Raw genomic sequence first — 26,806 nt, 5'->3', positions numbered from 1 at the left:
TGGCCGGAGGATAACACTTCCCTCATGCGCTGAGGAAACTCCTCAATCATGTCTGACCAATAGCTGGTGTGACACCCCACGACAGCCATGACTTCCCTTATCTCAGCTGAGCACAAAATAGTGGCAGCACCCAAAAAAGTAATTACACTACAGTTCAGTAAACACAGCTCCCAACTGTCCCTGATTCCTAGGGACTGTCCCTGATTTGGAACAATGTCCCTCTGTCCTACTCATTTTGGTCTGATCTATACATACCCACGCCAGAATAAAGCTACAATAGTGGTAAAAAAAAAAAAAACAAGGGTTTAACTAATCATTTTTTTTTAATTCTCTTTTAACCACTTAAGCCCCGGAGGATTTTCCTGCTAAACGACCAGGGGGTATTTTGCGATTCGGCACTGCGTGACTTTAACGGACAATTGCGCGGTCGTGCGACGCTGTACCTAAACAAATTTGACGTCCTTTTTTTCCCACAAACAGAGCTTTCTTTTGGTGGTATTTGATCACCTGTGCGATTTTTAGTTTTTGCGCTATAAACAAAAAAAGAGCGTACATTTTGCAAAAATAACAATATTTTTCACATTTTTTTTTATATGAAATTCCCCAAAAAAAAATGTAAAAATCAAAATTTTTTAACATTTTCGGCCAATTTGTTTTATGCTACCTATGTTTGGTAAAAAAAAATCGCAAAAAGCGTATTTTGATTGGTTTGCGCAAAAGTTATTGCGTTTACTAACAAAGGGAAAGATTTTTGTCATTTTTGTTGGTTTTTTTTTTAACGTGCAATGGCGGCGATCTGCGATTTTTTTGCGGTACTGCGACATTGCGGCGGACAGATCGGACCCTTGACTGATATTTTTGACACTTTTGGGGTTACCAGTGACATTTCTACAGTAATCAGTGCTATACATATGCACTGTTACTGTAAAAATACACTGGTAGTGAAGGGGTTAACTTTATTTGGGAGGGAGGGGCTGTGTGTATCCCTAGGGGCGTGCTTTCTACTGTGATTGGCTGTGGCTTGAGCTGTAAGGACACTGATCAACGGATCTACATACTAGATCCGTGTGATCAGTGTCTTTACAGTGAGGAGAATGACAGGTGGCTTGTTTACACAAGCTGCCTGACATTCTCCCTCTCCCCCGCCGATCGCCGAGTGACCGGCGGACATCGGGTCCGCTGGTCACACGCGCGGGGGGTCCGTGACCGCGCGGGAGCGGGAGCGCGCCTCCGCGGGCGCGCGCTCGCTCCCCAGAGCCTCACAGGCGAGCGACGTAGACCTACGTCACTCTGCCTGTGAGGGGCTGACTACCGCAGTAAATATACTGTGAGCAGTCGGCAAGCGGTTAAGGGGGTGTGGCAGTGGGTATGTCCTATGCCTACATACTTTTCCTAATAGGTGCCCTTCGTTCCCATCTCAACAGTTGTGAGGTATGTAAACATGTGCAGCTTCTGTACTCCTGTACTGGAATACTATCCAATCCTAACCATCACCCCAGGCAGATATCATTAAACAGATGGTAAATCAAACAGATCTCCTCATCCAGGAGATGGTCAGAGAGTGTGCAGACATGATACAGGGGATGGTCAGAGAGGAGAGGGTGCGGACATGGTACAGGAGATGGTCAGAAATGGTGTGGACATGGTACAGGAGTTGGTCAGAAAGGGTGCGGACATGGTACAGGAGATGGTCAGAAAGGGTGCGGACATGGTACAGGAGATGGTCAGAAAGGGTGCGGACATGGTACAGGAGTTGGTCAGAAATGGTGTGGACATGGTACAGCAGTTGGTCAGAAAGGGTGCGGACATGGTACAAGAGATGGTCAGAAAGGGTGCAGACATGGTACAGGAGTTGGTCAGAAAGGGTGCGGACATGGTACAGGAGATGGTCAGAAAGGGTGCGGACATGGTACAGGAGATGGTCAGAAAGGATGCAGACATGGTACGGGAGATGGTCAGAAAGGGTGCAGACATGGTACAGGAGATGGTCAGAAAGGGTGCGGACATGGTACAGGAGATGGTCAGAAAGGGTGCAGACATGGTACGGGAGATGGTCAGAAAGGGTGCGGACATGGTACAGGAGGTGGTCAGAAAGGGTGCGGACATGGTACAGGAGATGGTCAGAAAGGGTGCGGACATGGTACAGGAGATGGTCAGAAAGGGTGCAGACATGGTACAGGAGTTGGTCAGAAAGGGTGCGGACATGGTACAGGAGATGGTCAAAAAGGGTGCGGACATGGTACAGGAGATGGTCAGAAAGGATGCAGACATGGTACGGGAGATGGTCAGAAAGGGTGCAGACATGGTACAGGAGATGGTCAGAAAGGGTGCGGACATGGTACAGGAGATGGTCAGAAAGGGTGCAGACATGGTACGGGAGATGGTCAGAAAGGATGCAGACATGGTACAGGAGATGGTCAGAAAGGGTGCGGACATGGTACAGGAGATGGTCAGAAAGGGTGCGGACATGGTACAGGAGATGGGCAGAAAGGGTGCAGACATGGTACAGGAGATGGTCAGAAAGGATGCGGACATGGTATAGGAGATGGTCAGACAGGGTGCGGACATGGTACAGGAGTCGGTCAGGTAGGGTGCGTACATGGGACAGGAGAAGGTCAGAGAGAGTGCAGACATGGTACAGGAGACAGTCAGGTAGGGTGCGTACATGGTACAGGAGTCGGTCAGGTAGGGTGCGTACATGGTACAGGAGTCAGTCAGGTAGGGTGCGTACATGGTACAGGGGACGGTCAGAAAGGGTGCGGAAATGGTACAGAAGAAAGAGAGGGTGCGAAACTGCGAACATTGTACAGGAGACGGTCAGAGAGTGTGCAGACATGGTACAGGAGACGGTCAGAAAGGGTGCGGACATGGTACAGGAGACAGTCAGAAAGGGTGCGGACATGATACAGGAGACGGTCAGAAAGGGTGCAGGCATGGTACAGGAGACAGTCAGAGAGGGTGCGGACATCGTACAGGAGACGGTCAGAAAGGGTGCAGGCATGGTACAGTAGACAGTCAGAGAGTTTGTGGACATGGTACAGGATTTGATGTGCACCTCCAACCCCAACACACAGAATGTCCACAGCAGATCACCCCATGGCCACTAACCTGAAACAATTGGTGCCTGCAGCATCTCTCCCTGCACCCCTGGCAATTGAGAATGGCTCTAAAAATTGAGAGGGGGGGGGCAGATGGCAGCTCTGTGGTGCTTGCGGGATCACCCTCCGGCTACCAGGTCACTTACCTGTGTATGGTGGAGAGGCGCCTCTGATCCAGCCAGCTAATCGGCTTCAGTGTACAAGTGAATTGCTTTGCTTGTACACTGAAGAGAGAAGCCGATTAGCTGCTCAGGTCAGAGGCCTCTCCACTCTATACACAGGGAAGTGACCCATGGCCATGTTTTCACAGCCAGAAGCTTCGACCGTCCCGGTGATCTGACGGGTCACCCAAAGAACACCACGACAAAGCCAATTTCCTGTGATTTTTCCCGACACAAAGACAGATTGTATCTCTTAGGAGCTGTGTTGACGAGCTTTGAGTTTGTGCATCAGTTGGACATCCATATGAGACACTTAGGAGATCATTTAGAACTAATTGACAGGTGCATGTGACCTCCTTCTGATCTGCGTTTGTCCTTCCTCAGGCAGTTTTTGCTTTATTTATCACATATTTGTATGTGAATGCAAAACCTGCTTGAAGTAAACTAAAGCCCTTCAACATTGGTGCCCTAAAATACAGTACTGCATTGTACAAAAAATTCCCAATAAGTGTTTTATTGATCGGTTTACGCAAAACATTATAGCATCTACAAACTATGGTATATATTTATGGATTTTGGCCGAGATCAGTGACTTATAGCAGGACTGCGGTATTGCGGCAGGCATTTGAACACTAACTGACACTTTGTGGGAACCAGTGATACTAATACAGCGATCAGTGCTAAAAATATGCACTGTCACTGTACTAATGATACTGGCTGGTAGGGAGTTAACATCTAGGGTGATCAAAGGGGTAAATGTGTGCCTAGCCAGTGTTTTTGTGTACTGTATGTGCTGCTTTTACTAGGGGAAGAGATGGATTCCAGTTCCTGCTTTGCAAGAAAACAAAAATCCATTCCTTCCCCCCTGTCAGAACAGAGATCTGCCTCGTTTACATACGCAAGTCCTTGTTCTATGTGGTTTATTGACGATCAGTCGCAGATCGGCTTCTTCTGTGAATAATCACAGCAGAAGTGGCCCGCCAGCAGGTGGAAGTGCAGGATCACTTATATATACTGTATGTGATCCTGCGTAGAGCTGCTGCCCTGTAGCAGTAAAACTGCTATTGGGGGGTCAGAGTGTGGTTAAAGCGATCGGGACATTAAAGTGGAGTTACGCCCAAATGTGGAACTTCCGCTCATTTGCTTCGTCCCCCCCCCCACCAGACTTGTATAAAGTACTCAAAATTTCTACTTGAGTAAAAGTACAAGTGCTCGATCAAAAAGTGACTTGAGTAGAAGTGGAAGTGCTCGCAGAAAAAGTTACTTAAGTAGAAGTACTAAAGTATTCAACATTTTTTTTACTTAAGTATTGCAAGTAGTTTTTTCAAAAAAATTGCTACTTAAGTACTAAAAGTAAAAAGTACCAGTAGTTTTGAAAAAAAATTTCTACTCAAGTACTGAAAGTAGAAGTACAAGTACTGTGTTATGTAGTTATTAAAGAAAGAAGTCAAAAGTTTGAACATCATATTGTTTTTTATTATTTCAAATGATTTATTCAAATGATTAACCTGTGTTTGTTAGTAGTTTCTTGATGCACTTTAAGCGCTGTAGCACCATTTATTTGTTTGTTTCATATTTTCTTTTTATTGGAAAGATTTGGTATAGCAGCTTTTATTATACACAGCCTTTATTTTCGTATGCGCTGATTTACAAATTACATTATACACATTTTTTTTAACTTCATGAAACCTGCCATCTACTGTTCTGGCAGTGGTAATTTTTTTAAAAGTAACGAGTAACTATGCAGCACAAAAAAAAAATACTTGAGTAGAAGTATCAAAATCATCGAAAAAATGTAGTGAAGTAAAAGTAGAAGTAGGAGAAAAAAATTCTACTCTAGGAAAGTACAGATACCGCATTTCGGTACTTAAGTACAGTACTTAAGTAGTTCTACTTCGTTACTATACATCTCTGCCCCCCACCCCCCACCCCCCCCCCTCCGGTGGCACATTTGGCACCTTTCAAGGAGGAGGGGGGAACAGGTACATGTTTTTGACAGGTACCCTTCCCCAGTTCCGGGAACGGCACCGCGGCGAAGTGAGAACCCCTCCTCCTACCCTCTGCCGCCGAGCAAATAGGAATGCGCAGTGCACTTCACGCATGCGCAGTAGGGACCCGTCTGTGAAGCCGCAAGGCTTCACTGCCGGGTTCCCTGACTGGCAATGATGGCGGGAGCACCCAACAGCCGATGGAAACATCGGCTGCGGTGCCGACATCACTGGACTCCAGGACAGGTAAGTGTCCTAATATTAAAGGTCAGCATCTACAGTATGTGTAGCTTCTAACTTTTAATTTTTGGAGGGGGGGCGGAACTCCGCTTTAAATTATTAATTTCAACAAAACTAGTTCAATCACTTTTTTTTTTTAAAAAATTGTCGGTATGTTTTTGTTTATAGCGCAAAAAAATATAAACCGCAGAGGTGATCAAATACCACAGAAAGAAAGAACTATTTGAAGGGGAAAAGGACATAAATTGTATTTGTGTACAGCATTGCAAGACCTTGCAATAGTCAGTTAAAGTAACGCAGTGCTGTATCGCAAAAAAAATGGCCTGGTCATGAAGGGGGGTACATTTTCCAGAGGTCAAGTGATTAAACACACATGCGCACAAAAAGTGCTTGTGCACACTGCACCTCAAGGAAGCTTAAACTGATTGTAAAGTCTCGTTTTAAAAAAAAAAAAAAATAACAAACATGTTATACTTACCTCCTCTATGCAGGTGGTTTTGCACAGAGCTCTTCTCGGGTTCCTCATTCCTGCTCCTGGCCCCTCCCTCCTCTGCCTGTGATCCTCCTATTTAGAGTCACAGGTCTCTGTGTTGATTTCACAAGCCCATCCCCCTCACAGTTAGAAAACACCCCCTAGGCATACACTTAACCCTTTGAACGGCCCTGAGTTAACCCCTTCCCTGCCAGTGACATTATTACAGTAACCGTGCATATTTTTAGCACTGATTACCATAGTAATGTCACTGGTCCCCCCAAAAACATCAAAAATGTCAGTTAGGGGTCCGATCTGTCCGCGGCAATGTCACAGTCCCGCTAATGTATTGCCATACATTTTTTGTTTATAGCGCAAAAAATAAAAATCGCACAGGTGATCAAATACCACCAAAAGAAAGCTCTATTTGTGGGAACAAAAGAACATCAAGTTTATTTGGGTACAGCGTCGCACGACTGCGAAATTGTCCATTAAAGTAACGCAGTACCGAATCGAAAAAAATGACCTGGTCAATAAGGGGGGTAAAATCTTCCGGTCCAGAAGTGGTTAAGATGGTTGTTATTTCAAGTTACAAGAAGAAATGGATAAACATGGACTGAGCAGGTTCACACTGAGGCGATCCGACTTCGGGGGGGCGACCTGTGAAGTCGCGTGCACCGCGACTGCGGCGCGACTTGCAGGGACTTCACATAATGGAAGTCTCTGCAAGTCGCTCTGAGGTCGCCCCAAAGTAGTACAGGACCCTTTTTCTAAGTCGGAGCGACTTGTGTCGCTCCTATTAGAACAGGTCCTGTGCTAATCAATGAACCGCGACCGAGCGCGACTTGTCAGGCTGACAAGTCGCGCTAGTCTGAATGGGCTAAGGCACTAATAATAAATTTAAAAAAATAAATAAATAAAAAATCACAAATTTTTATTTATACAAAGAGTAAAAAACACATTAGATAACGTAAAAGATAAAAAAAAATCACTGCTTTTTATCTTGTATGTGATATGATGTGTTTTTAATATTTGTATAAATAAAAATTTGTGATTTTTTTTATTATTATTAGTGCCTCAAATGTCTATGTTTATCCATTTCTTCTTATAACTTCAGTGATGGGATGTGTGGCACAAACTACTATGTTATGTACACTCGTGGTACCACCCCACGGTTTTGTCTAGGACTAGGTTGTCATTTCACAACAATACATAAAACTTTGAGTTTCCCTGCGTATCAATGACCACAATTCAGATGTGAACAACGTGTAGAAATACGATCTGGTGCCGCGCGAGGGCGCTATATGAAACACTGCAGAGAACTTAGAGCGTCGTTGTCCTAACTCTATAGCAATTGTACGTGGGTAGTGGCACTTGGCGCATGCGCAGAATAAGGGCAGAGCGGTAATCGAGGAGGATTTGCTAAGATGGCTACGTCCCTTGGATCAAATACTTACAACCGGCAGAACTGGGAAGACGCGGTAAGTAGAAAGGTGTATGTGAACTGACGGTGGTCGGTCAGGCATTCTTGATAATAGGAAGTGGCATTGTGAGGCGCTGGGCTCGGTGAAGCCTGAGTTGTAGGCCCCAGCTTGTCTGTGTGCACACATTGTTGCCAGTATGATGGAGCGAGTAGTGTGCATTACATGTGTGGTGCTGAGCAGTCCATGGTTTTCTTTTCTTCTACATACTAGGTGTGCAGGGACCTTCAAAGTCCATGTGTGCTTTATGTGGGTATGGACCCATAACAGGGCTGTGATTGCTTCACCTTTTGACCCATAATCTCAGTTATCGGTATGCAATGATGTATGCTGCCATGATTTTCCCAAGTCCTTACTATTTTAATGAGGAACTTAAGTACCCTGATGGTTTTGGTCTTGCACCACCTTCTTTGAAAATCTCCCATCATCTTTGGGATCAGGTGTTCCGTCAGAATCGGCAACCCGTCAGATTAGGTAACGGTAGTGACGTTCACCGTCACCAGAATACTTACTGCGCATGCACAGGTTTACTAATCTGACTGAACATCTGCAGTCATAAGGCGCCAGCGGACATCTTACTACACCCAGCTACGTCTTGAATTTCACAGTCATTTAACGAATAAAGGCAGCGTATATAAATCAATATAGCATATTGAAAGGCAGCGTATATAAATCAATATAGTATATTGAAAGGCAGCGTATATATATCAATATAGTATATTGAAAGGCAGCGTATATAAATCAATATAGTATATTGAAAGGCAGCGTATATAAATCAATATAGTATATTGAAATGGAGCGTATATAAATCAATATAGTATATTGAAATGGAGCGTATATAAATCAATATAGTATATTGAAATGGAGCGTCTATAAATCAATATAGTATATTGAAATGGAGCGTCTATAAATCAATATAGTATATTGAAATGGAGCGTCTATAAATCAATATAGCATATTGACATGGAGCATATATAAATCAATATAGTATATTAAGATCTGTCAAGCTGTAGTCATGCTACATTTTAAATGCCCAAAGGTTTACCTCTGACCAGTGCGGGGTGTACCAAGATGGCCTCCGCCACCTTCCTACTGCTGGCGTCCAGCTTCTTCCAAAGTTTACCATTCAAAACAGCATCACGGATGTCCATATACTATATCTGTTCAGTTTATTGGTTAAATGACTGTGAAATTCAGGACGTAGCGGAGTGTAGTAACATGTCCGCTGCCACCTTCTGACTTGAGGTGTGCTGTCACATTAGCAAACCTGCGCAGTAAGTATTCAGGTGATGGAACGTTACTTCTGTTACCTAATTCTGACGGAACACTGGTGTTCTGCCGAAAACTCTAACTGACCAAAATCTCGAACCACGTCACTTCCAGGGACTCTCCAGCAGCAATATTTGGAGATTTCGTCGTTGGTGTTTTCACAGAACAGCGGCAGCGTATACACTGTGGTACATGATATAATGAGTGGACATTGTAAGTCCACTCGCTAGTAACAAACAACATGGCCGCAGCAACTTCTCTTCCTCCTTACCCAGTGTTCTGTCACCGGAAGTGACGTGGTTGTAGATTTTGGCGAGTTTGAGTTTTCGGCAGAGATCTGCAGCACTTGTGTGCAGGGGAGGTGTTTCCGGTGTTGTGTGAAAAAACCATAACCGTAAAAATGCCATACCCTCGTCACTTCCGGTGCACCTACATCAGCACCTACGTCATTTAACCAAACAAAAACAAGGTGGAAAAACCACCTATCTCCTGCGCTCAGAAAAGCCGACTCCTTGACTGCTCTGTCCGTGGGACTTTCAAAATGGCGTCTTGGATGGCTAGGATCCTGCTGCCTAAAAGGACTGGGGCAGTCCAACAATACTGCAAACAAGAAACACAAAGAAAGGTGCATTTTACGTCATTTAAAAGCTGAGGAGCTCACTAGTGTGCATGCTCGGAAGGTAGGGAATATTCACAGTAGTGTGTTGTAACGTTACACCGCATCAGCTGTTGCGGCGGTTACATTAAAGGTTACATGAAAACAGCTCGGCTGCAACATGAATCATCTCCGCTCCTACCCCTGTCACTTCCCTGATCTCGGCTACTAAAGGTAAAAGTGGTGGCGCGTCTATGGAAAGATAAATCACGGACCTGAGATCTCCGTGATTTAGATTCATAGACCCGCCGCTGCTTTTTCATTTAGTAGCCGAGATCAGGGAAGTGACAGGGGTAGGAGCGGAGATGATTCATGTTGCAGCCAAGCTGTTTTAATGTACCCGCTGAGGCGGTGTAACGTTACAACACACTACTGTGAAAATTCCATACCCTCCGAGCATGCACACTAGTGAGCTCCTCAGCTGTTCAATGACGTATCCGGAGCTGTGAGCATGCGCACTGCTACGCTGCTCAGCTGTTCCATTACGTTTCTGACAGGAAGTGACTTGGGTATGGAATTTTCACGAGGTATAGTTTTCTAACGTTACACCGGCACATGTGTACTACACATAGCTGGTGACTGATACCTTGATATCTGTGCACATATCTGGTAAACCCTACCCACCGCGCTTCACAGAAATGCTGCAGGTCTCTGCTGGATCCTAAAGACTTGAGCATATCTGTGCATGTGCAGAATCCTACAGCTTTCCGGTATGACCATGGGGAGGAATGAAGGACTAAAAACCTTTAGAAAAAATGAGGAAATAGTTCCAATTTGGGGAGCTGCTTGGAAGAAAAAAAAAGGGTGAAGGTTCCTCTTTAAAGTGGAGTTCCATCTAAAAGTGGAAGCTCCGCTTATCTGACACCCCCCCACACACACACACCTACACCTTCCAGTGCCAAATTTGCTGCTCAAAATGAGAGACTCAGAGCATCAGCCAACATCTCCCCCGGATTGGGACAAACCACCAACTTTTGATGCCCCTGCCTGGAGGGATCCTTCATACTTTGGCATACTCACGTTATATTTATCTGGCCATTTGTCGCTTGTGACATATGCATTACCCGCTTTGGCTCTTATTGGCATCGTTTATCAGACTCATCACAGCACACTCCCTCGTTATGATTTATTTCGTTTTTTACCTTTTCTTGCTCCCATACATGGGCGCGAGTTTACTGTGAATCATCACACGTTTCTATGTGGAGTCTTGTACACCAGTAGCTCCAGAAGAAGCTTGATCTTTCAAGCCAAATATGTAGGGCATCTGGCTACATGAATTTTCCATCGCTCCAGGGTCGCATGAACTGAACTCAGGGACGCTAGTAGCCTTTTTCTGGCACCGTCTTTGAGATTCTCAGGATGTGATATATATTATTATTTCTCTATCACTAACTACTATGTGATATGTATTTATTCACCATACCACTGATGTTTAATGATGCCTGTAATGTCCAGTTACACTTAGGCACTATTTTCCATGTATTGTATGTTTATGCGCATTTATTTGTTTATGCGGGTTTTGCCCTGTTTTTGTTTTTAATTGTTGATCATTAAAGTTTTTTACTCTAAACTCCCATTTGTGCCTATAAAGTCCACTTATCTCCTTTCAATTTTTGACCTCGAATTAGGACGTGGCACATAGTTCTAAAAGCATTGTTGCGCCCTTTTTGTTGCTAAATGGTTGCGCACTCTTTATTTATTCAAGGTGAATATGTGGTTCATCTTCTGTCATTTTCATTGCAATATATTTTATTAGTTGTACTTTGTCAAAATAACTGATAATACATAAATTAGTCATACATAATAAAAATGAAGCAGGGCTCACAGCCCCAGGTTACGGCAAGTGTTAAAGAGGAGTGCCCCCCCCCCCACACTAAAAAATTAAGTCTTCAGCTACAAATACTGTAGCTGGTGACTTAATATTAGGACACTTACCTGTCCAGGGAGCCAGTAATGTTGGCACCCAAGCCGGATTTCCAGTCAGCTCTCGGATGCTACTGCCGCTATTCGTTTTAAGGGCTTCCGGCTTCACAGCTGGTTCCCTGCTGCGCACGCGTGAAGCGCCATGCACTTTGTGAATGGCCCAGCAGCAGGGGGAAGGAGGAGGGGGGCTTAACTTCCACTGACTTCGCCGCAACGATGTCTCCCGGAATTGAGGATGGGTACATGTCAAAAAGCAACAAAGCAGAGCTTCCCCTTTTGTGTGGAGCTACGCTTTAAGACAAAAAAGCGTAAAACATAAAAAACATAAAAAACAAAAACATATATTTATAGTTTAGTATGGTACACAAGACAGACATTATGGCTTAAATTGTAAGGCCTGCGGTGGTCAAAGAAATGGTGTCAGCTCAAAACCAGCTGACGGGACACGATCTGAAAAGGAAATCAAAAAAGAGGAAAAGCTAATAACCAAAAAAAGCCATAGCTGTATGATAGGGTAGAGAAGGGGGTGACAGGTTGCTGAGGACTCCCAATCACCATATGGGTTCCTGACGGGCAATCAAGTGCTATACTGAAAGGGCAGGATGGCGATATCTGATCCATAAATACCAAGTCTTGAGAAATTTGGCATAGTTATTTGTGAGAATGTTCATCAGTTGTTTATGAAGAATCCTTCTAATCTGGTTTCAGCTTTGGATAAACAGGTAGGATGTACTGGGCCCTGTGATGTGTAACAGCAGCCCTGCTAGAAGGCACCAAGTATCATCTAGTTAGGACCGTGTATGCCGACTCAAGAATAGTAGCGTTTTCTGTGATTCTAAAAATGTGTGGAGTGTGTCCTTCCCATATCCTCAAGGTTGGAGGACCGTTGGTTGATGTCGGTGAGCACCAGAGGCTGAGATCGTCCAGCCTCTGCTAATGTTCATGCCATCCTGCATTGTGAACAGGACCATTTGACCACATACCACTAATAATGTTGAACTTAAGGCAACTGAAAGATAGGATGGTCCTGGCCCAGCACCCAGTCACTGCATTCAGAATCCTGGGAGAAAGGTACTTGGTCATTTTTCTGCCACATTGCTAATGTGACACTAAATTCTAGTTAAAAAGGAAAAATATTCAATTTATGTATGGCCTGCTTTAGTGACACTTAACCCCTTTGCCACCAGGTCTGTACAGACCTACAGCACCGTTTCCATTTGGCCAGATCCGTACAATGTATCTACCTGGCATTCCTCCTTTTGCTATAAGCTTGTGGTTGAAGTGACCATGAGCTTACAGAAAAAATGTTCAGCAGACTGTTGAACAACACAATAGCTGATGAGAAAAGGTATTTAGCAGTTTATATTTCCTAAAATAATTGCGTTTCCATGTTCTGTGTACTGTGGGAGACCAGATACAGTGAATGCAGGGTCCTGGGTTTAGTAACACTTTAAGGCAGGGATCCCCAAACTACGGCCCTCCAGCTGTTGCAGAACTACACGTCCCATGAGACATTGTAAAACTCTGACATTCAAGGACATGACAAGGCATGATGGGAATTGTAGTTCCTGAACAACTGGAGGGCCATAGTTTGAAGACCCCTGCTTTAAGGTAACAAAACACTTTAACCATTTCCTGACCGTGCTATAGCCAAGACAGCTACAGTGCTGTCCATGGACATCCTCCCATAACCGTGCGCATCTAGCGTGCCCTGTGATCGCAGCCTCAACTCTGCACATCAGCAAAGAAGAAAAACTACTGCATAATTGTATGACAGAGACTAAGACTTCTTTGTTTAGCAAAAATGATAAAAATGTAAAATGGGTACAGTGTAGCATGATCACACAACTTTCATTCAAAGTGTGATAGCACTGAAAGCTGAAAATTTACATGGGCAGGAAGGGGGCAAAAGTGCCCAGTATTAAAGTGGTTATTTATTTTAGTAAGTGTTGTCACCCTAGTAGAAGTGTGTTTCTGACAGGATCACTAGGTGAAAGTAATGGAGGAAAGGCATGGAAAAAGAAAACTAACGCTGCCACTACTTCTAAAAACTGGAATGCTGCTATGTATTACATTTTCATTTTTATGTTTTATATAAATTAACCTATCATCTATTTCTTGTTGGTGTTTTCTTAGGACTTCCCAATTCTTTGTCAGACATGCCTGGGAGAGAATCCATATATCAGAATGGTAAGACCTTACTAAACATTTGGTGATATTAACTGTGTGACATTGAAGGAATCAATACAACTTCTAATAAAAATTCCAGAAAATTTAGACTATATTCCAGATTTGGCTATTTTTACATAGTTTCATTCAGGGCTCGATTCCTGCGGGAACGCATGGGAACGGCGTTCCTGTACTTATTCTACAGCATGAACGCCGTTCCCGTTCCCCCGAGCCCCGACACAATCCCAGCACCACCTCCTGCTCTGGGATGGTGGGTCGGTAAGCCCAGATTGCGGGTTCCCGACCCATGATCCTGAGCATCGCTGTAAACATAGCCGGCACTACAGCAGAGCCGATGCTTCCTGTATAGCTCTGGCTCCTGTCACAGGCGGAGTGACATCAAATGTACTCTGCCTGTAACAGGGCATAGGAGCCATAGAGGGACGACTCTGCCGATGAGAGAGAGAGGTATATACAGTATACACGAACACACTTTTTTTTTTTGGGGATGGTAATCTTGGGTGAGTTCCCACACTTTATTTCCCAGTACTTGACCCCTGGTTTCATTGATCTAGCTTGGATCAAACAAAGTATTCATGTGCCATCACGAGCCAATTCCCGTGGAAGCTGGAGAACTCTGTAGTTCACGCTGTTATTACAGTGTTTACCCCTGTCTTCCAGGCACCATGCTGAGCGCCTGCCCTGCTGCTTAGTGAATACAGGCAGTCACTTCTGCATGGGCACCAGAGAACACTGCATTTTTTGGCTAAACATCTATGACACCTGCAGAAACATGCAACTGGAAAAGGCAGCCTTCAAATATGAGACAGCTGGAGCAGTTTACTTTAAGAATAGCGGGTCCAGCTATCTGTTGGTAAATCCAGAAGCCTCCTCAACAGCTACAGAAATTGCTTGTTTATAGTCTCTACAGGTCTTTTAAGGTGAAGGGACCTATTATTTTTGTCCATGTCATTTTCATTGTTTTATTATTTAAAATATAAAAAAAATCTAAATAAAAGCAATTCTGATTTTAATAAAGTGTTACTAAAAGCCGTTTTTTAAAATTCAAATAATAAATGTGATCCTCACAAACTCTGTGTAATGGTACCTGCACAGGCACCTGCAGACACTTCCTAAAGGACTGTGTTACTGAGCTGCAGGAAGTATCAATGGACTACAAGCGTACTGATCGATGCAGTCATTGATGAGAATCGACGATGTCACACTGATGATGGTATTGATGGGGCCATTGTCATCACTGATGAAGTCAATAATTATGACAGACGTCATCGATGATGCGTCGCGGAAAATGTAATGGATGTCATCGACAATGGTGGTGTCACCAATTATGCCAATGATGTAGTTGATGGGGTCATCGGTGATGTCATAGATGAGGATGTAATTGTTATGCCAGTGATTTCACCATTGATAATGTCAGATGATGTCACAATTGGTGTCATTGATCACGTGACAGATGACGTCAACTTCGAAGATGTCACCGTTGATGGTGGTGGCATTGAGGAGGATAATGTCATTTATGCTTTCATTCATAACAGCTGTGCTTCCTATAGAGTAGTGCTGTGATTGGCCCACAGCTATCGCAAGGTACCTGGACAATCACCCAGTACCATGTGATAGCTGTAGGCAAGCAGAGCATGTTAACAATAGGCCCAACTGTTATGAATGTAACCAATTCATGAGAGTTCAAACAATTGCTGTTAGTGATATTTACAGTAACGGCAATTACCGTGTAAAAAATCAAAAGCAGCTTACTATGGGGGCATCCGAGCCGAGCTGCAGCTCCGTGGATCCATTCAGATGGAGCTGCCATTCAGTCCCGCCCCCTCTCTCTCCTGATTGGGTAACTGACAATGGTGCCACTGTTGTGTCTCAGCAAATCGGGAGAGAGAGTCCCGGACGGCTGAGGCACTCTTGGGCATTGCGGGATAGAGATGGGGCTCAGGTAAGTATGAGGGGAGCTGCGACACACAGACTTTTTATCTTCATGCATAAAGATAAAAAACCTTCTGACTTTACAACCCCTTAAATATAAAACACTGATTTGGATTATTTATACCAAAGAAATGTAGCAGAATACATTTTCGCCTAAATATATATAAAAAGATTATATATATTTTTTTTTTTCTTCAAAATCTTCGTTTTTTTTTTTTTTTTTTTTAATTTATATAGGAAAAAACCCAGTGGGCCTCAAATACACCAAAAGAAAGTTCTATTTGTGTGTGAAAAAAAAAAAAAGATACAAATTTCATTTGGGTACAGTGTTGCATGTCCAAGCAATTTCCAGTTAAAGTAGCAAAAAATTCACTGGTCATGAAGGGGGTAAAACCTTTGAGGTCAAGTGATGTAAATATGGAATAAACAATGATGAATGCCAATTACTTTGGTCAGTTTCAAGTTATTTTAGAGAAAATAAAAAAAAAAAACCTAAGTGGTTTATCCTTTGAATTGTGTAAAAAGGCTGTTTGATCTTGTAAAAATTGTGGGAAGGGGGGATGGCGCACTGCGGTGTAAAAATTAGCCATACTGCATAAATGAAAATTACTGGCAAAGTGTTAATGAAAAATAGTCATCAAAGTTTTAATGGGTGGGAAAAGGAATTAAAATAACAGCCCAACCAGTCCTGGAGTCTCCGGGACGGTGACGTCATCCAGGCGGCAGTTCCGGCGATTGCGGTGGATCCGGCTCCTAGTCTGTGTAGCGGCCGCACACAGTACCTACTAGGTCCTCTCCAGCCGCATTGATGCCCCCCTGCACCTCCGGGGTTTCACATCATCTCTCCCCTTCTGTTCACCATCTTTGGGTATGGATCATCCTGCTTCCTACAGCATGGGATTCCCACAGCACCCCAGGGAGATACCGGAGACTCCAGGACTGGTTTGGCTGTTATTTTAATTCCTTTTCCCACCAATTAAAACTTTGATGACTATCTTTCATTAACACTTTTTTGCCAGTAATTTATATTTATGCAGTATGGCTAATTTTTTCACCGCAGTGCGCCATCCCCCCCTTCCTACAATTTTAACAGTTTGTACGTCATCCTGTGTTAGGGATTTGGCAGCCTGGGTGTAACAGTATTTATTGGTTTCATTTATCTTTGGCTTTATGCCCCTACAAGAACTTATCCAAAGGACTAGCGCCTGGACCATTTTTTGTTTGTTTGATCTTGTATACTCTTCTTCCATTGACTCCAGAACAGGTCCGGATAAGACAGAGTTACTGGAGTCAGACTAAACATGCTCAGTTTGGTGTATTGCTAGAGAGAGTGCATGTGATCAGCACTGTTCAGAAACATGGATCCTGGATCCTGATAGGACTGCTCAGTGCAGTATGAAAACTCCTCCTACCAACTTTAACCAAAAACTGATAGAAGTCACAAGGCTGCTATATACTGCTGATGAGAAAACGTATTTAGCAGTTTATATCAAAATAATTGCATTTCTATGTTCTAAGTACTGTGGTAGACCAGATTTAGTGAATGCAGGGTCCTGGGTTTAGTAACACTTTAAAGCAGAGCTCCACCCAAAAGGACTCGTCCCCTGCTTCTCTTGCACAATTGGCACTTTTGAGGAGCAGGGGGGAGCTGGTACCAGATTTTGACAGGTACCTGCTTCCCACTTCTGTTCCGCAATGGTAGTTCGCTTTCCCTCCCCCTGCATCCACCACTCAAGATGCGCAATGGGACTTGTGCATGCACAGTGTGCACCTGGCTGTGAAGCCCCAAACTGTAACAGCCAGGTGCCCATAGTGAAGATGCCAGCGCAGGGGACCGAAAACAGCGGGTGAGACCGCCTGGTGTGAGCTCACTGCTGGATCCTGGAACAGGTGTGTTTTTTTGCTTTTAAGTCAGCAGCTACACTTTTTGTAGCAGAAGAATACAACATGCTCGAATTTAAGGTTTGCCACATCATTTTCCCAGAAAAGGTAATTAGTCCTTCATATTTTGGTTTGAAATGGGAACGGCGGCTCTGAAATTAAGAGTTCCTTGTACAGATCCATTGTTGTAGTAAACTCAGGGCTGTATAATTGTAGTTGTTTCTTCAATCTAACCTCATTAATTTCAAAGTGGTTTTTTTTTTTTTTTTTTTTTTTTTACAGACCAAAGAGAAGTATGGAAAAGAATGCAAGGTAGGATACAATCCACTCACAGATTATGAATGCATCCTGTGTGTTTGATATCCTGATAATTACATGCAGCAGGTTGTCTTAATATTGTTGCTAAATGATGAAATTATTTTGGTGAAAGTATCACTTTTTTTTTTTTTTTCCTGTGTGTGTGTTTTTTTTTTTTATACTTGACCTTTTACTATGGGAATTTCGTTTATTTAATATAATCTCTATTTTTCTCGTAAAATACAAAAGTATAAAAAACAATTCAGTGAATGCGTCCCCCATTCAGCATAACCCTTCAGAAAAGGCAGAAGTAATTGTTATCGTACATAAAGTAAGCATGAAACAAACCTATTTCTCTAAGGAGAAAAAGTGCAAATAGCATCTGTGGGTTCTGGTAGTTTTTACAGGCATGTTCATATAGTACACTTCTTAATATAATAAGATAATGTCTCCCATGATGTACCTTTCTCACTCTGGCGACAGGTAGAAACACAGCACAAATGGGATGCAGACCTGTTTATGACTAGTGACCTTTTTGTTACTATAGTCAGCTTCCACAGACAGCAATAGAAGTAGAAAAGAAGGGGTAGGAATCCACCATTGAAGCAAATTTGCACCAGCTGCCTTTCTCCCTGTGTGTTTCTTTTATATTTTTTTTTTTATTTCACAGCGTGAAAGCTACAGAGGATGGAAGGAGGGGTGGAGGGAAGTTGTGGAAGAGGGTGGAGGGAAGTTGTGGAAGAGGGTGGAGGGAAGTTGTGGAAGAGGGTGGAGGGAAGTTGTGGAAGAGGGTGGAGGGAAGTTGTGGAGGGAAGTTGTGGAAGAGGGTGAAGGTCCGCTTTAAAGAGGAAGTAAACCCTCCTCTGCAACTTGTACCTAATAGGTAAGGCTTACCCATAGGTACTGTAAATATCTCCTAAAAATGCACCGTTTAGGCGATATTTACTTTGCATGGAGCCAGTGACATTACTGGCTCATGCGCTCCTTCAGAGCCCTGTGCCATGAACGTTGGCTCCTATGCGCATGCGCGGGAGTGAAGTCATCAGGGCTCCAGCCAATCAGATGGCCGGATGCCGCAAACCCGGAAGAAGGGTGACCGAACATGTCACCCGTGAGACAGGTGAGTGGTCGGCACTGCGGGGCTTCATTCTAAGGTAAGTATTTCCTAATGAGCTAGTATGTGATGCATACTAGCTCATTATGTATTTGTCTTTCAGGTGTTTGTTTTTTTTTGTTAATTTCTGAGGTTTACAACCTCTTTAAACTGATGCACTACGGTCAGCATTCGTTGTGGGAGTGGTGGGCATACGAGAAGACGTGGTAGAGACCCATGGAATATGGAGCTATAATAAATCCTGGTGGCCCAGACTGCATAAAACTTTTCATCGTTCACTTTACATGTAGCCGTCTTTTCCTCAGCACCTTATATATCTGCCACCATCTTTTTTTTTTTTTTTTTTTAAATCAGAAAACATCTTTATTGAGAGAAATTCACAGCACCACAGTAAACAACAATACATGGTACAGGCATAATAGCAAGAAATCACCATCACCATATAGAACAGCATGCATAGCAAATACGTCACAACCCCCCTCAAAGCAGGCAACCCCCAACAACAATGCCAGTTACAGTATTACTTCCCTTCAATCCACCCCCAGAGCATCAAGCAAGCATCCCTCAGCAGCCCCAATCCATCTCCACACATTTAAGATAGTAAACGGTCCAGGATGAGGTCATTAGGAGCCATTCCCGGGCAATTTAACCAAGCACCCCATATTTTAGAGAACTTTTGCGGAGATCCCCTATGTTGGTATATAACCTTTTCCATTCTGAGAGTGCCCCCTATTTGCTCTAGCCACATCCTAAAAGTCGGAGGTTCAGGTGCAGTCCATTGTCGCAATATAAGTAGGCGAGCTTGGGACAGGGCGCGTGAGGCAGCCTCCCGCAGGTATCTGTCTTCCACTTGTTGGTCTAGGATGCCCAGAAGGCAGTGTTTAGGGTCCCCAGGTATATCTATTCCCAAGGTTCTATTAATAGCAGAGCGTACCTCAGTCCAGTACCTGTGCAGCTTTGGACAGTGCCATAGCAGGTGAATCAAGTCACCCACCTCCCTTTGGCAACGGCCGCATATGTCGTCGTCCCGGACACCCATAGAGTACAGGTTCAGAGGAGTATGGTGGACTCTAAGTAAAATGTACAATTGAGATACTTGATGCGAAACATTCAAAGAACAAGTGCGGACCGACTCTTAAGGCCTCCTCCCACTGCTTACCCAGGATCTCTCCCACATCAATGCTCCATTGGTCGCAGGCCCTGCTAGGGTATTTTTCTAATTACGTGCTCAACAGGGAGTTAGAGCAGCTAGATATGAACCCCTTGGTGTCAGTAAACTGTTGCATAAGGTAGAATATAGGAGTAGGTGACAGGCGAAGCTGTCCTGTGGCAGCCTGAGCCCGCAGCGCATGTTGTAACTGTAGGTAGTAGAATTCCATGTGGTCGGGTAAGGAGAATCGCTCCTGTAGCTGCGCAAATGATAGCAGGACCCCTCCGCGGAGGATGTGCCACAAATGAGTCACCCCCAAAGCCCGCCATCTATCTGCCTGATCTAATTTGCACAGTTCCGGGTAAGCGCGGTTACCCCAGATCGCACCATCTTAATCCATGCTAATCAACTAGGCACTTTTGGATCTTTTCCAATAAATTTGGTCCAGATGTCTAGCAGCGTTTAAGAGGTGTGGCAGCACACATTTTTTTTATAATGACTGAGAGGAATAGTGAGGACATGGAGTGGGAAATTCAGGTATGTCCAAATCTAGGATAGATTTAAACTGGGTTCTAATAGCTGACCAACAGGGACAAATTCTGGGGCATTGTCACCATGCAAATTAATTTTTAAGGTCAGCTACACAGTTACTTTGATACACATATACCTTTGCCAGTTATGTTGATCACTCTGCTACTGACTGTTCATTGGGCAGAGATGATATTATTTGATTGCTCAATTGGGTAAACAGGCTGGATGTGGAGAGATGACATAAGCTGCTTTGCGAAACCAAGAAACAACCATGCCGCTGTTAGACTGTTTAGTATGGCAAATGTGTATAATCATAAAGCTGGCTCATCAGAATTGCAAATCTTTGGCAGGTAAAATGCTAATTGTTTGACTCTACTATGTATGTGCTGTTTGCCAAAAATTCCACTTCAAGCTGTGCCAGCCATTTTCCAATAATTTACTACAACTGCCAACCATTACTGCCATACAAATATGTGTGTTTTCTATTGGAACAGTTCAGCTTTTAACTGCCTTATTTCTGCCTTTTCAGATCTGTGCTCGACCATTTACAGTTTTTCGCTGGTGTCCAGGGGTGCGAATGCGTTTTAAGAAGACAGAGGTATGCCAGACATGTAGCAAATTGAAAAATGTCTGTCAGACCTGTCTACTAGATCTGGAGTATGGTGAGTGGCACTTTGGCAAGATAGTAATTGAGTATTTATATATAATCTGCAGTTACTTACTTTGGCCATATAAAAGGAAATTATGGTTTCTGAGCTTTATTTATTCTGAGCATGCAAATATGAAAAATATAGTATTGTGATAATTGTAGGTGCTTAATACATGTATTTAGTATATGAATGCCTATTTCTTCAAATTTAAGTTATCTATACATTTCTTTTTTCGCTCTGCTTTTTTTTACACGCAGACCAAGTGGTGACCTTTTTATTCGTGTTTTATGCTGGGTTCACACTAGTACAAATTGGATGCGGGTTTCACCGCATCCAATTCGCATAACAGGAGTGTGCGCCCAGCTCTCAATGGAGCCGGTTGACAGATCTCTGTGGCGGCTGCGGAGCGGATTGCACAGGGCTTCTGTGCGTCTTTGGCTCTGTTTCAGGTCTGAATTTAGTAAAAAAAATAGCTGCATCAGTATTGGGTGTGAACCCAGCCTTAATCATCTTTTAAATAAACTGCTACTTCAACTTCACAGGCACCTTTTGAAATACTAAGCCTTCATGTGCTTTGGACCAAACAACATAAAATTCAAAGTATTTCCCACTAAAGAGCCACAGGTGCTGCCTACACTCCCCCATAGAACTTAATAGCTGTACGTTGTTAGGCGCTGGTATTCGTGTAAACTTATCTATAGATGTACGAAAATGCATGTCTGTAAGTGTTGGCGTATACCTATGCACAGCCATTGATTTCTGTGACTAGTTGTAAGCAACACTTGTCCATTTGCATAGGACCGTACAATTTGTCCAAAGTGACACTTTTGCTGCACTTTGATCTGTATGTAAATGTAGGGAAAAATAAAGACATGTGAGATAGTATGCAGTACATGAATGAAAATTGTCATTACAACTATGAAGTTTTTTAGAGTTGGCAAAGCTATTTCATTTTGTGTAGCTGCTTCAATATAGATTTACAATGGCATACGTTTATACTGTATATTTTTAAAAAATATTGTAAAATGTTATTCGCTTACAATAAAACGTCGTCGTTTTTTTTTTTTTTTTACAGGACTGCCAATCCAAGTACGCGATGCTGGGGTTTCCCTAAAGGATGACATGCCTAGGTCTGATGTGAACAAAGAATACTACACTCAGAACATGGAGAGAGAGGTAAGTTGAGAGCCATCCTTGAAATTGGCATATATATTTATAACTTTGTGTTATAAAAGACTGAATCAAATAGATTAACTTATGGAAATATGCTAATATAGTAAAGGAAAAAAGAAATGCAGTGCTTGTGCATAACCGATAAAATTTTTTACATATTATTAGCTGTAGGCACACTGAGATTTTTATCACAGAAAATAGCATTTGCAGCACTTTGTTTATAGATGCTAAAATATTAACTGTAGAAAAATATATACAAAGTATATTCCCTGCGCCAAGTTTAGGGTAATCTAAAATTGTGAGGAAATGGAAAGGCAGTATATTATTATAAAATGGGTGAAATAGCTAGTTCAGCAGCTGCTGTAAAAATGAGTAAAATGCCAAAGGAATGGTCTTTATAAAAAAGGCCAAATACAGCGCTTGCTACTTAAATGACAACTAGGATACTATAAATACAATTACCAATAAAAATTAACCTGTGCTTATAAAGTGCCAATGTGTCTCCATAAATACCACTTGAATGGTAAAATCGTATTTAAATAGCATAAAATTGAATATAATTGAGTATTAGAAACATAAAACGTGACGGTGAATCATAATCTAGTATGCATAAGTGACTGTGATTAGAGTAAATAACATCGACCAACAGTGATCTTTAAAAGAGAAAAAAAATATATATGAGTCCAACAGTAAATTGAGGACATTAATTGCCTGAGCATCAATCACAATGAGTGGTTTATCCACAAAAAGTGCAAGTGCTCTGGCTTGGTAGTTCAAAATATCGATTGCTTGTCCCAACAAAAAATAGGATGGGTCACTTACCAGATAACGTGGGTCTTATGTGTCGTATGACACTAAGACCATTCAGGCTTAGGTGGCCCCCTGGGCCAGGTGGCTTTAACTTTTTCGGTGGTCCTGTAGGCTGGTAAAGGCTCCTCTGGACTCCGGAATATAGTAACCAAAAATAATGGAAAGGAGAAAAGAAAGGCTCCAAATAGCGTGATAAAGTCTTATTAAAGTTTTATTACTCATCCACCGGGTTCAGACAAGGTAAAAATCAATTGCACACTATCCCTGGTGGTCAGCGGTGCGGGCTGCGCGTCCTCCTCATGGAATAACGGCTAACTTCCGGCTTGCCAAGTTGTCTGAACCCGATGGATGAGTAATAAAACTTTAATAAGACTTTATTACGCTATTTGGAGCCTTTCTTTTCTCCTTTCCATTATTTTTGGTTACTATATCCCGGAGTCCAGAGGAGCCTTTACCAGCCTACAGGACCACCGAAAAAGTTAAAGCCACCTGGCCCAGGGGGCCACCTAAGCCTGAATGGTCTTAGTGTCATACGACACATAAGACCCACGTTATCTGGTAAGTGACCCATCCTATTTTTTGTTGGGACAAGCAATCGATATTTTGAACTACCAAGCCAGAGCACTTGCACTTTTTGTAGATAAACCACTCATTGAGGACATTAATTGCCTGAGCATCAATCACGATTTTCTGTTGGTTTTATAATATATAAAACATTTTTTTCTCTTTTAAAGATCACTGTTGATCGATGTTATTTACTCTAATCACAATCACTTATGCATACTAGATTATGATTCACCGTCACGTTTTATGTTTCTAATACTCAATTATATTCAATTTTATGCTATTTAAATACGATTTTACCATTCAAGTGGTATTAATGGAGACACATTGGCACTTTAAATACAATTACCAATAAAAATTAACCTGTGCTTATATAGTATCCTAGTTGTCATTTAAGTAGCAAGTGCTGTATTTGGCCTTTTTTATAAAGACCATTCCTTTTGGCAAAATATTAACTGTACCTTAGAACCCCTAGACAGATGAGCTGCTTTAAACAAAGTTATGGTGTGTTCAGTGACATTTGAGAGTGAGACCTGTTTTATGCTAAATCCGTTTTATTTCCTGATAGATTTCAAATTCTGATGGCACTCGCGCAGTTGGAACTTTAGGCAAAGCCACATCAAGCAGTGACATGCTCTTAAAACTGGCTCGTACTACCCCTTACTACAAACGTAACCGTCCACACATCTGTTCATTTTGGGTGAAAGGAGAATGTAAAAGAGGAGAGGAGTGCCCATACAGGTGAGTACAAATGTCAAGCTGTTTGTTTACCGGTAAATACCTTTTTTCTGTCTTTTTTAAAAAATGTGTTATGTTTGATCATCAGTCATACTGCTAATGTCTATAAACATTGTAGCACTTCAAGTCTAAGTTAATTTTCCAAAAGGTAGAACTAAAACGTGTTTTATTCTATTTTATTTTCCCTTAAAGTCTTTCAGGACAGCACCTGAGAGATGGCTCCTCCCACTTGCCAACAGGAAACACCACTTCCACCAAAGCTTCTCCCCACAGCTCATTAGTTTTTGTTTCTTCCAGCCCAGGAACACCTAGTGGAGAGTCAGGAGTTCTTAGGTGCTGTCCTGAAAGACCATGCTTCTTGCTACTCCATAACTGTTGTTCTTTAAGGGAGTCCGTTCCTCCCATACCTCACAAACAGTTAGGATGGGATCCCTCTCCCTCTTCAGAGCTCGGGGACACCCTGTACTGCTCATGGACGCTGCTCCTAGGCGGCGGCTAAAACCGGCGGTGGACATTTCTTTTTTTTCCTGGTCCCGCCCGCCGGTCTATTTGCACAGGTGGCGCCGCCATTTTATCGGTTGCTGAGTGCTAACTCGCTCGGGCAGAAGTGAGGTATCCGGCAAAGGGCAGCGCTCACGGAGCAGGCGCGCAGTGCCACTTCTGCCGGAAAAAACACAGGGGGAGAGGGGAGGAGCAGATCTGGTGCCTAGTTCCCGGTGCAGCGCAGCAGCACTATTGGAGACCGGAACCGGCACAGCCACAGCAAGGCCCAGGTAAGGGGTGGATTGGTCATCTTGCCCTGATTAACTTTGGGGTCTCTCCCCTCCTTTCTTTTTCCCCCTGGTGACTGGGGCCTTGTCTGGGCACATGGAGTTTTATTTATGCTTCCTGTGCACCTGGGGTGACCCTGATGATAACAGGTTGACTCACTGGGATGGTTTGTCTTGTGGTTTTTTTTTTTTTTTTCTGGTTATGGCAGGCTAAGAGCTCTGACCTGGCGGTTATAAAGAAATGCCCTTCATGCAAAACAAAGTTACCTGAAGGTTGGAAGAAAACAAAACACTTTTTTTTTCACTTTCTGCTATATAACATTCCCCAAAAAAGATTTAAAAATCAATTTTTCATCCTTTTTTAGGCCAATTTTGTATTCTGCTACATATGTTTGGTAAAAAAAAAAATCGCAATAAGCGTATTTTGATTGGTTTGCGCAAAAGTTATCGCGTCTACAAACTAGGGGAAAAATTGATGTTGTTTTTATTTTATTTTTTTTAGTAGTAATGGTGACGATATGTGATTTTTAGTGGGAATGCGACATTGCGGCGCACAGATAGGACCCCTAACTGACATTTTTTATGCTTTTGGGGGGGACCAGTGACATTACTACAGTGCTAAAAATATGCACTGTTACAGTAATAATGACACTGGCAGGGAAGGGGTTAACCATGGGGTGATCAAAGGGTTGTGAGCCTAGGGGGAGTGTTTACTAACTGTGGGGGGAGGGACTTGTGAAATTATCAGAGACCTGTGTTCCTATATAGGAGGATCACAGGCGCTCTGTGATCATTTCAGAGAGAAAAACGGTCAGCTGTATTTACAACAGCTGACCAGTGTTCTCTCTCAGCGGGGAGTGATCGTGGGTGCCCGGCGGCAATCGGTGCCACCGGTCCCGTGGATCTGCGTCCCCGCTGCCCAGCAGGGGTGGGAGCGCGTACGCTCGCCCCCAGGAGCGCTTCCGCGGATCACCATACAGGTACGGCAATTCACGCAGCCAAGCCAGCCTGCCGCAGTATATATGCAGCGGGCGGTTTGGTCGGCAAGCGATTCAAATCATGAATATGAATTTGTCGGCCATTATTGGCACCTTTAGCGCAAGAACAGCTCAGGAAAAATTCATCCCTTCAAATTCTATGTAGAGTTGTGCTCATAAGTTTACATACCCTGGCAGAATTTGATTTCTTGGCCATTTTTCAGAGAATATGTTTTTGTGTTACCATTCATTTCTTTCACTCATGGTTAATGTTAGACTGAAGCCATTTATTTTCAACCAACTGTGTTTACTCTTTTTAAATCCTAATAATAAACTACCCAAATGACCCTGATCAAAAGTTTACATACCCCCAGTTCTTAATACCGTATCAATGACCGCTTGAAGTCTTTTGTGGTATTTGTGGATGAGGCTCTTTATCTTAGATGGTAAAGCTGCCCATTCTTCTGGCAAAAAGCCTCCAGTTCCTGTAAATTCTTGGGCTGTCTTGCATGAACTGCACGTTTTAGAGATCTCCCCAGAGTGGCTCAGTGATATTGAGCTCAGGAGACTGAGATGGCCTCTCCAAAACCTTCTCTTGATTCTGCTGTAGCCAATGACAAGTTAACTTGGCCTTGTGTTTAGGATTATTGTCATGTTGGAATGTCCAAGTACGTCCCATGCGTAGCTTCCGGGCTGATAAATGCAAATTTCCCTCCAGTATTTTTTGATAACTTACTGCATT

The 26,806-nt window shown here is 43.1% G+C and overlaps 1 protein-coding gene across 1 annotated transcript in view; it reads left to right on the top strand.

Annotated features, from left to right (window-relative positions):
• The first annotated feature begins 7,335 nt into the window (after positions 1-7,335).
• The window catches only part of RBM22 (RNA binding motif protein 22), a 31,808-nt gene continuing 12,337 nt past the window's right edge, over positions 7,336-26,806 (top strand). Inside the window, exons 1-6 of the mRNA XM_082259871.1 lie at positions 7,336-7,440; positions 13,424-13,477; positions 17,573-17,602; positions 20,912-21,044; positions 22,108-22,208; positions 24,148-24,320. Coding sequence (XP_082115997.1) covers positions 7,387-7,440; positions 13,424-13,477; positions 17,573-17,602; positions 20,912-21,044; positions 22,108-22,208; positions 24,148-24,320 — 545 coding nt within the window. The 5' untranslated portion in view covers positions 7,336-7,386. The remainder of the gene's footprint in view (positions 7,441-13,423; positions 13,478-17,572; positions 17,603-20,911; positions 21,045-22,107; positions 22,209-24,147; positions 24,321-26,806) is intronic.

Source organism: Pelophylax lessonae (assembly GCF_965119305.1).
Source record: "Pelophylax lessonae genome assembly, chromosome: 5".
Taxonomy (NCBI): Eukaryota; Metazoa; Chordata; class Amphibia; order Anura; family Ranidae; genus Pelophylax; species Pelophylax lessonae.
This window is presented reverse-complemented; position numbering and strand designations above follow the sequence as displayed.